This window comes from Pyxicephalus adspersus, chromosome 10 (genome assembly GCF_032062135.1).
Source record: "Pyxicephalus adspersus chromosome 10, UCB_Pads_2.0, whole genome shotgun sequence".
Taxonomy (NCBI): Eukaryota; Metazoa; Chordata; class Amphibia; order Anura; family Pyxicephalidae; genus Pyxicephalus; species Pyxicephalus adspersus.
In genome coordinates, this window is record NC_092867.1 from 57,210,541 (window position 1) to 57,221,628 (window position 11,088).

Consider the following 11,088-nt stretch of genomic DNA (forward strand, 5'->3'; position numbering starts at 1 on the left):
CGTAAAGGTGACATTCTTTTCACTGCTCTGCATTCTTCCTACTGACCACCACATCTAATGCCGTGTTCTCCCCAGACCCTTTTAGCCGGGTGAACCACCCAGAACTTTTCAGTAAAAGTGGTTCTTTGGCCCTGAATGGTTTGCTTTTAAAAGCAGTGTTCGGGGTTCTGTGGAACCTTAGGGTTCTTCTAGAGGTTTTTTGGACCATGAGCAATTCTTTTCACTGCTCTGCATTCTTTCTGCCGTGTTCTCCCTAGACCCTTTTAGCCGGGTGCGCCACCCAGAACTTTTCAGTAACCAGCCGGCTGTTTATGTGTGGTTACTGAAGAATTGGATCACAATACAGGGCTGCCACCCACCTGCAATTTCTTCCCACCCAGCTTAAAAAAAAATCTGTGTTGAACACTGTACAGCGCTGTGTAATATGTTGGCGCTATATAAATCCTGTTTAATAATAATATTAATAATAATAATAATAATAATATATATATATATATAGTAAATATAGCAGGGGTTCCCCAGGTTACAAATGTTGAGAAAGCTCTAGATGGATCTAGCACTCCTAATAATGTATGGAAACGTTTGATCATGTTGACATTGATATTTTTGTTGGGTAAACATCTCACAAAGACAATAGGACAAAAATCACTACAGGAGGGTACAATGATAATACTTATCAGATAATATCTCCACGGTATTGGTTGTATGTTACATTAAAACGTAGGTAATGGTGTCTACTGTATATAGATGGACACACTTTGCCTTGGTGAGAGTCTAAAAATCTCCTATTTTAAAATGTGTTACAAGGAGTAGGGGGGCTAATGGAGAAGGGTTACCATGACAGGAGAAAGGCGTCATTGGTGAAATAAATCCCTATGTGTAAGACACTAAAAGGTACAAGAAGTGCGGATAAGACTGACAGATGTCTCTCTGGCAGTTGTTCTGTCCGTCTCGTGCCCCTGGGATTTTCGACAACCTTTGTGTGACATAAGCTGCTTTAGTTTCACAGGGACAGCACCCATGCACATGGCAAAGACTAACTGCATGAGCAGATTGTGATTCTTTACCTTTGCAATTGCCCAGAAAGGGGCATTTCTTGTATCACCTCTGTCCCCCGTTGCAGTGCTCAACCCAGAATTTTTTTAAGCCGGGTGGGAAGAAATTTTAGGTGGGTGGCAGCCCCTGTATTGTAACCAAACTCTTTGGTAACCGCCCAAAAACAGCCGGGTGGCTGCTGAAAAGTGCCGGGTGGTGCACCCAGCTAAAAGTGCCTGGGGAGAACCCTGCGTTGTACTCAATGCTTGCTCCTGCAGACCAGAACATCCCTTTGTTTTCTAGGGGACAGTTATAACTAGAACAGTTGTTTCCCTTGGAAAATATTTGCGCCGGTCATCAGTTTGGTCTTCAAGGATCTAAACTTTGTCCCACAGGACACTATGGTCTCTATTTATAAAACAGGGAATAAGACATTCCCTCTGACATCCCCTCGTGGGAATCTGTCACAGCCGTGTGTAATTAATTCCCGCGAGGGGTTGTCGGAGCCCGAAAATATGATTTTGGTACAGAGCAACTGCAAAGTTATTGGCTAATGAAATACAGGTAGTCCCCGGGTTAAGGACATCCGACATATGGACGCCTCCTAGATAGAACACCGAGGTTTGAAGGGGGGAAGGGGCGGTTTGCATGACTTGCAGAATAAATCTTTTGCTAAACACAGCTGAGGTTGGGGGTGATATTAGGGGGGTGAGCTCTTGTAACTTCTTAATGACCAAGACAAACTCTGCACTTGTTTCTTCAAAGCTTGCTCCAGACGTTAATGAATGTCTAGGCTCCATAAAGATTTTTTTTTTTGCTTTGTTTGTGATTAACACGTTTGTAACCCCGGGACCACCTGTCCAGCATAGGACACAGACTAAAATATGGATAGATGGAGATTGATGTTACAAATACATATAAGCCACTGACGCCATCTATTCTGGACTGGTCCTCTAAACAAAGGCCTTTTATTTTTTTAAATTGTGCCTTTCTTAGTATGTTTCCTAATTATATATCTACTTAAAATCGTTCATTTGATATTCATATGTAGTTTTATATATGTTTTTTTTGGCAGGTGCTTCACATTTATTTGTGTTTTCTACATGTGAACTCAAACACCCTCATGAGTCGGAGTATTTAGTAAAAAAAAAAGTCTTCATAATGGAGAACCAGCCACCCCTGATATTATCAGGTAAGAGGTGACCTTATTTTCAAAGATTGAGGATCCTCCTGGATACAACGGTCCTCTGATATAAATACATAGAGACAATGGCCCTGATTTACTAAAGCTCTCCAGGGCTGGAGAGAATACACTTTGGTCAGTGAAGCTGGGTGATCCAGAAAACCTGGAATGGATTGCTTAAAATCATTTGCTTTTTGCTAGCAAATGTTTTGAATCCGGGACCAGATCCAACCCAGGTTTGCTGGATCACCCAGCTTCACTGATCAAAGTGTATTCTCCCCAGCCTTGGGGAGCTTTAATGAATCAGGGCCAATGTATTAAGTCAGTGTGTGTGTTTCCTACAGATGGAACTATTAGTAGAAATACCCCGGAGAGATGTCCCCGTCCTCTGTATTCCCGGGACTCCACGCAGCAGCTACACCAGATTCCACACCCATATCAGGTAGATGGATCTCACTTTTTTTTATTATGTTGCTAACAGTATAACATCTCATTAAATTCTTGGTAACATTTTCATTTTTTTATTATTCAGGGTAAAAATCTGATTGTTAAAGAGGAAGCAGAAGAGATGTATGTGATAGGTGATGATCAGTGGAAGGAGGGGATAGTTCATACGGAGATCAGTACCGGTAAGTAATGAGAATACACTTTCTCAACTCTTTTGCAGATTAGTTTTATGGGAACAGTTTATGTGCATTCGTCTTGGTATGTGGGGAGGAGAATGAATAACAGATGAATGTCCAGGGGCTCAGCTACCGTCTTCATGTGTTCAGTATACCATAGGGATAACTCCATATGTCCAAGATGCTCATCTGCCTCTCGCTTTACAAGAGAGGATGTACTTCTATGCTGTTTTTTACCGTATCAATGTCCATTGCAGTGATTGGAGGAGGGCCCAATTCTGCCCTAATCTCTCCAGGAAATGTTTAGTTTAGCTGAAAAGCAAACTAGAAGAATAGTCTTTTGTTTAAGTGCAAGAGTTCCCCTTTAGCATATTAGTCCTTTAAGTCGGTGTTTTTCAACCTTTTTTGAGCCACAGCACACCCCACAAATCAAAAATGTAACAAAATAACACTTTATAGCTAATTCTCGTCTCTAAGAATAAACAAGGCAATTAGGCTACCTACTGCCACCCACTGACATGGAAGAGTATTACAATACTCTGCCAGTCACTACAGCATAAACACTCGACAATGATAATCAGATAATTTTCCCACGGCACACCTGAAGATCTCTCACGGCACACTAGTTGAAAATCACTGCTTTAAGTTATATGAAGATCCACTTCACATTTGGGGACACGCAGCCTTTCACAAGACCCGATGTCCACACACCGCACACAACTTACAAATAATAATGTCTATCTTGTTGTTTTCTTTGAATGCAATTTTGTTGTTTCTCAATGACTACCATTGGCTTGCTGTGTTCCTTCTTCTATATGGTGGTAATATTATATTTTCCAGGAGCAGTAACAAGTATGTAGGGGTAGCTCAGGCCAGAGTCTTATGCAGAGCAGCGTGATGTGGGGTGCAAACACACGTCACACCCAGCATCTGGTTTACCTGTACTGTCGGATTTAGGCAAATATGTGTCTAATATTGTTGTAGTAGGTGTTACTGCAGTGATGTGTGGACCCCTTTCATCAGCCAATACACAGCGGAGTGAAAAAAGATCAAGAATTTGTAACTTAGCCTATTTTATCCTCTCCTGCAGCAGGCAGGACAACAGGCAACAACTACATTGTTCTCCCCAGCCCCTTTTAGTTGAGCGCACCACCTGGCACTTGTCAGCATCCACTCAGCAGTTTTTGGGTGGTTACTGAGGTGTTGGGTCACAGGGGCTTCCACCTAGGTATAGCTTCTCCCCACCCAGCCTAAAAACATTCTAGGATTAGCACTGCACTAAAACTGTGTTGGTATGTTACTATCCTTGCAGTGTCCTGGTAATTATTGACCCGACACTATCACATCAGTAAAGTTGTCTATTATAAATGGCAGCCAATAGGAATGTGAAGACTATTTATTGAGCAGGATTCAGTTCCGAAGGTAACAAGAGAGGGCTTTTGCTTTAAAGATAAACTAATCAGCCATAGGTTCATGTTAACTCTGTGAATGTTTGTAATCTCAAGCCACCACGTATGTTTCCAGATGGATCCAGTAACATAAATACACCAGAGAGATGTGCCAGTCCCACGTATTCCCGGGATTATACACAGGAACATCACAACATGTCACAGGACGATCAGGTAGAGATAACCAAGGGTCATATAAACTGCTATTGGGTAGGGAAGATAAGCTTGAAAATCTCTGTCCAAAATTGGCTTTCTATCTAATGCAAATTCGACCAGCGACTTATTTATAATTCCAAGCATGTTTTATTTTTCAATCTTCAATTTAGATTGATACGTATGAACATTTAGAAAACCACTGTAAAAAATAAAATTGACATGTGTGTGTTTTTGTGTATGTCATTTGTGGAAGATGAAAGAATAGATACAAATAAAGAACACTTATCCAACCAAGGGATAGAGATTGTACGTACGAATGTAACGTTGTACAGATAACGATATTGGTGAAATTAGAAAGGGCTCGTTGTGTGATTTGCATAGCAAATGTTTGCTAGACATTCATCCAGCTGGTTTTAGAGGGCTTATTGTCCTGAATTTGGTAGAGAACAGTTTTGTTGTGTGAGTCACCCAACGAATGTTTGACAAACATTCATCCAATGTTTTTTTTTTTTTTTACTAGCAATTACCGCATCACCAAAATTGTTAACCTGCAGATGGGTGAATGTTGTTAAATGTTGTGACTGCTTGAAGGACAGTACAAGCTTATTTTATGGGGGGTTTGGGGAAATGTCGGGAGAACGTTTGTAAAGAGCCTGGGAGAAGAAAGGTCTTTGCTTCCTGTGTCAGGCTACACTTCCTGTTTCCTGTAGTGTTGGGATTTTCAACCTGCTGCCTTTTCGCCAAACGCCGGCCCTTCCGGGACTGCAAGACCAATGCGGGGCAGAACCCAAAGAGGAAACCAGCCCAGTCGGAAGCAGAATTTGACGTGGACGGCACTGGAGAATTCTGTGCTGGTCAGCAACACCCTCCCGCACTACCCGGAGTTATGTGGAACACATACGCGATTACTCTACCCGTACCAGAGGAAACAAATCTGGCAACAGATAGCTGTGGCGGTGAACGCGGTGTCTCGTCAACATCGCGACTGGAAGCACTGCCGCAAGAAATTAACTGATATTAGAAGGTATACACTATTCTTTTTTTCTGTAATATGTCTCTCACAATCATATGGAATGGAATGATTTTCCCGATTTAAAATGTTTACGCTCCCATGTTTTCTACTTTAGATACGGCATTAAGGCACACATTTATAAATGGCCCCAGAATTTATGGGAGTTCCTCAGAATGGTGACATTAATGTAGATTTTTAGTGATAATAAAGAATGGACTTTGGGTCAAGGCATATAGACTGTTTAAATCACTTGGGTTGTCCTGTGCAGGGCTTGTGTTTCTGTCTTGAAATATTGTCCCCATCACAAGCTTAGTATTTCATGTTGACTATACTGGGGTAGTTGTGTATTATCTTGTTAAATAAAATATTACCACTTACCCGTTATTGGTCGATTTATATAAGGGTTCTTCATTGAGGTTCAGAAGCGAGCTCTGTATGGGCGAAGTCCCAGTCAGTATTCATTCTTCCCTGGGAGTGCACTTGTTTGGTGTGTTAGGAGGAGTTCATGCCTTCTCCTAACTAGGGGCCTTGTTTTCTGGTATAAAGCCCGTAGTTTTATATCCACAGCAAGAGATAAAGTAAAAAATGTGATGGGCAGTAAAGCAGTTGTCCATCCTTATAATCAGTTACTCTTTATTTGGATAGAAGTGTAAACTATATCTACCATTCTGTTTGTGGTGTTAGTAATATTTCGTATAAGTTTGAAGTTTCCTAGACATTTAAACCCCAATCTGGTTGTAAAATAACAACACATTTTATTAAATATTAGTAATAAAAGTTGATTTTTTTTTTTTCCCCAGGGCAATTGTGCGGAAACATCGTGAGCATCACAACGCTCGAAGTGGTGGTGTACCCCCCAAGGAGATTATCCTTGTAGAATATGAGAAGGAACTAATGACTGTTCTGAAAGATGAGCTTATCTCTGGCCTTGGGGGGGACTATGACACGGATCTCCCAGGCAAGTGATTTTATTTCCATCTTAAAATAATGTGGCTCCTGAATGTTAAAAAATGTGCCTTTAAAATCTAAATCTCACTCTCCCAGAAGATGCGACTGCTGGGTCACCCCAAGCAAGCAGAGGGGGGAATGACACAAGGTTCTCATCTATTGAAAACCCTGGTAGGAGTAACTTTGGTTTTATGTTTGATCTTTTTTTTTTTTATCAGCCATACTGACTTCTGTGTATTGCTTGTCATATCCCCCCATATGTTTTTTAATTCTTACATCCCCTACATTTTTAAATCCTTACAATTTAATTTCAATGCTCAATTCGGACTGAGAAAATGTACTCTCTAGATCAGTGGTCGCCAACAAGTGGTCTGTGAGAAAATGTTGGCAATTTTCACCTGTATATTGCACTAAATTCATGCTGTACTAGAGACAGAAAAATAAGGGAGGCGCAGAGTGACGTAAGTAGAATGAGGTAACCGTTGTCGAGCCAAATGCTTTAGTATTGTTATGACCATTACAACGAAAACCAATTCTCGTCTGATTGTTGTATTTTATTTGTTTATTTCTCAGATTCTCTTTTAGGTAGTTATAACCTTAACTGTGTATTTTCTTTAACTGTTATATTTAATAGCATCAAATAGTTTGACTTTGATAACTATCATTTCTTGCTTGGTCTTAGATTCAATAGAAATAAACCCATAATAAGTGAGAAAAAGCAAACAAATATTTCGCATTTCTTTAGTAATACCAAAGCGAATGCAACTAATGATAATAGTACCAATAGTAATACTTCACTTAACCGTGAGCTGATCAGTGAATCAGAGTCTCCACAGTCCTTGTCAGGCACACTATTAGGAAGAATTTTATTTTTCAAATGTATTTATCTTTTTAATAAAATTTGTATCAATGATCTGCGGGATTTAAAATTATGAATTTAGTGGTCCGTGAGGTCCAAAAGGTTGGCGACCGCTGCTCTAGTTAATGCTAATATATGCTCTTTTTCTGTGATGTCAATGTTGGACATATAATGTTTGTGTTCCCTTTTTGTACAGTTCTTTACTTCCCTGAACACGAGGAAGAAGCTGAGGAGGAACAGAAGTTGGGGATGTCACACGGTGATAAGCTGGCTCAAGAAGGAGGCGCCCCGCGTAAGTTTGTCAAATACAAGCAGGGCCCATTTTCCCTACTCCACTTATACAAACCAACAGTTCCTTGCCACTTCTTCCTCTCAGAGCCGGCAATAATGCTCAGTACTTCCAGGTTGGGAAAACCTCCTACACTTTGACAGTTCTCAGAAATTAATCATTAAGCCTGATCACTGTCTCATGACAAAGGGAGCGATTTCTCTCTCCCCCCCCCCCCTTCTCTTTTCTCCCTAACATCTGACATGAGCACTGGGGATTTTAGTGTTGACAGGAAAGTATTTGCAAGGTTCGTGTAGGAAGGTCAGGGAGACCGCTGTGCAAGGACATTTTTTTTTGCATTGGCTAGGTAACAATGCCTTTATGCAACTTATTGGCCACTTTATTCTGCACAGGGACTACTTTTCCAAACTTGATGGAATCATGTAAATTAATCCACTGTTTTTTGTGATCTTTAAATATGGCAAGTGAAAGGACTGCAGAAAAAGTCTGTATATAAGTTACATCTGCATTATACATAAAATCTTTCTTTTATTCTTTCATAAGCTTTGCACCAGTGCAATCAGGAGCTTGCAAAATACCAAAATATTTTTTCTTTCTTTCTTTTTTTTTTTTAATTTGCATTTTCAAGGATTAAATAGGTGTTACCTCTTTATATACTTGCATGTTTATGCTACATTTTACTTTATTTAAACTTGTTTACAAATGATTGGAACCATGGTGGGATTTATCAGTTATCTTATTTTCTGCTAAAGGGAAAGCCCTGAGCTTTTGACCTTGGCTCAATTATTGGAAATGACAGGTTTGTAACTGTAGCTTCAACAAATATATTATATAACATTATGATTGTAATAATAATATAACAAATATAATATAAATAAAAATATTCAGTGAATATAATATTTGTATTTATTATAATAAACTTTTAGCAGGAGAAGTAAGCTGATTCAGTCTGTGGGGGGTTACATGTGCGCCTTCCTTCATCAGGACTAAAGTTACATGAAAACAGACTTTATGATATTTTGGCCCATATTATTATTATTATACAGTATTTATGTAGCGTCGACAAATTACGCAGCGCTTTACAAAGTCCATAGTCATGTCACTAGCTGTCCCTCACAATCTAATTTTCCCACCATATATGTCAAATGTCTAATACAGCCTACGGTCAATAATGGGGGGGAGGAGTAATCAAATTTATCTAGCTATGTTTTTGGAATGTGGGAGGAATCTGGAGCAAACCCATACAAACACGGGGAGAACCAACACACTCCATGCAGATAGTGCCCTGGCCGAGATTTGAACCTAGGACCTAGCGCTGCAAAGGCCAGAGTACTAACCATGAGAGCCACCAAGCTGCCCAGATAAATGGAACTTCCATGCACTTTACAAAACCTGTTCCTCCCAATAGACTGTTTATTTGTAACAAAAATGCGATATTATATACGAGCAGATCCCTACCACTTTCTGCTCTCATGTTTTTAACTTTATTTAAGCTGACATTCACAGGGACCCCAGGTTTTCTTAAGCTTTTTCAAAAGCTACCACATTCTGGCAAACCTCTGATTTATTCGAGCCTCTACTAAGCTAGAAGTCCTGTTCTCTATCCCACTTTTGGACCACTACATGCGTTGGTGTGTAGACTTAAAAAGTGAGAAATCCAAAAGCTCAAAGTGGTGTCACAGTGCTGACAGATTGAGGGTTAGTGCCTGTAACGAATAGTAGGATTACGAAAAAGAGTTTTGAAGCCTTTAGTACTCAAAACTAAATTTGTGTATACAAAAAACAAATGACACATACATTTTAATAACTATTATATCCTATATATTGTTTTTTAATTTTTCAGGACCTGAAGAACCATTAACTCTACATTCTGAAGCTGTGAAATCAGAGATGTCTCCTGCTTCATCTCTACTGTGGGCTGGACCGTCATCCCTACCAAGAAGACACCAACCTGTTTCTCCCCTGGTTCACTCTCCTTCTGCTGTAACACCGGAGGCTTCAACAATCCCTGTTGCCTTCTCTCCGAAACCAGAGAAAGAGAAAGCTACTCCATCGCCTACTGGTGACTCCTCATCCTCACAACCGTATATGCAGCAGCAGCTGGAACTGCAAAGGCAGCAGCTGCTTGCCCATCGCCGGACACATCGAGTTATGGAGGTCCAGGTGCGACAACAACGCCGCCATTATATGGCTGTGGAGAGGGCACTTAATGCACTGGTACAGCAACAACGTAATTTAACGCATGAAATGGCAGGCATCCATTCAGTTCTCAGGCAGGCAGTCACCGTGATGGGCGAGAGCTCTCTCCAGTTCAAAGCTGGAGAAAAGCAACAGCAAGAGGAGCAGGTGAATTCCTCCAGTCCTGCTCGGGCTGCAAATAACCGACGAGGACGACCAAGAGGAGTAAATCGCAACAGTCTCTGTTGATGGACTTTAGTCCTTATTATCTTGTAAATAGTTATTTTTATATTTAGTTATAAAATAGAGGGAGGGTGAATTATTGTTTGTTTTGAAGGGTTGTTCATAGCCAAACCAGTATTATGTGTCTTTTTTTGTTTTTGTTCTTGTTTTTTCCTAAGTCTACAAGACCAATTTATTGTGGTCTGTTATTTAAAGTATATTCTGTTTACAAACCAACTACTTGTTTAACCTCCTGAGCGTTACACTGAGGTCTAGATTTCTGTACCAAAAGTGATCCACTGTTTTTCATGAAATTTTTTTTTTAAATTGTAGACCTGTAACTTACAGAAATATGTCCGAACAGGGGTTCTAGTAGATATTATGAATATAAAAAATGTATTTACTTTTATTTTTTTTTTATTTTTTGTATTGGATTGGATACGCAAGTTTGTATTCAATCCAATAGAAAATGACAGTTTGAATTTACCAATTACACACTTTGTATTTATTTGAATTATTTTGTATTGGATTGAATACAGGAGTTTGTATTGAATCCAATACAAAATGAATGAATGAGTTTCTATTTGAATTTCCCGCACACGCGCCGACGTCATCACGCACGCAGAAGCCTTCCGGTTTTTTTTCTCCGCCGGACGGCTTCTCGCTTCAGAGATTATCCGGCGCTGGACGAAGACGGACGTGGACGATCAGCGGGACCAGGTAAGATGCCGGGCTGCGGAACACAAGATACCGGCCGGCATCTTACCGGTCCCGCTGGCACCCGACGCTGGAGAGGGAGATCGACGGACGACGATGGACGGAGGACGACGCTGGAATAGGAAAACGACGCTGGATGTGCACAGCGGGACCATGGAGGTAAGGATGTGACAAAAATACGGGGTTAACCATCCTAGCCATTTTTTTTTGCCCGACCTTTGTACGGGCATAACGGCTAGGTGGTTAAACTTTTACCAAGTAAAAAAAATTCTCTGTCTTTTTTTTATTACCAAGACATTGTGTTAGCTCTGACAAACAGTACAATTTAAGTAAGATAATGTTTTGGTTACAATAGAATTTTTGTACTTGCTGTAAAATCTTTTTTTTGTAGTTGATCGAGAGACATGGGTTTTGCTAC

At 40.3% G+C, this 11,088-nt stretch overlaps 1 protein-coding gene across 2 annotated transcripts in view; it reads left to right on the forward strand.

The window, feature by feature from the left end:
• Nucleotides 1-10,847, forward strand: part of LOC140339025 (uncharacterized) — a 12,160-nt gene extending 1,313 nt beyond the window's left edge. The window contains exons 2-10 of one of the 2 annotated variants that reach the window (XM_072423518.1): nucleotides 2,111-2,227; nucleotides 2,563-2,660; nucleotides 2,751-2,847; nucleotides 4,366-4,463; nucleotides 5,156-5,469; nucleotides 6,258-6,415; nucleotides 6,505-6,576; nucleotides 7,461-7,556; nucleotides 9,397-10,847. In XM_072423518.1, the coding sequence (XP_072279619.1) occupies nucleotides 2,197-2,227; nucleotides 2,563-2,660; nucleotides 2,751-2,847; nucleotides 4,366-4,463; nucleotides 5,156-5,469; nucleotides 6,258-6,415; nucleotides 6,505-6,576; nucleotides 7,461-7,556; nucleotides 9,397-9,980 (1,548 nt within the window). In that variant the 5' untranslated portion in view covers nucleotides 2,111-2,196 and the 3' untranslated portion in view covers nucleotides 9,981-10,847. The remainder of the gene's footprint in view (nucleotides 1-2,110; nucleotides 2,228-2,562; nucleotides 2,661-2,750; nucleotides 2,848-4,365; nucleotides 4,464-5,155; nucleotides 5,470-6,257; nucleotides 6,416-6,504; nucleotides 6,577-7,460; nucleotides 7,557-9,396) is intronic. The other variant, XM_072423519.1, reaches the window with a different exon arrangement.
• Nucleotides 10,848-11,088: the final 241 nt, after the last annotated feature.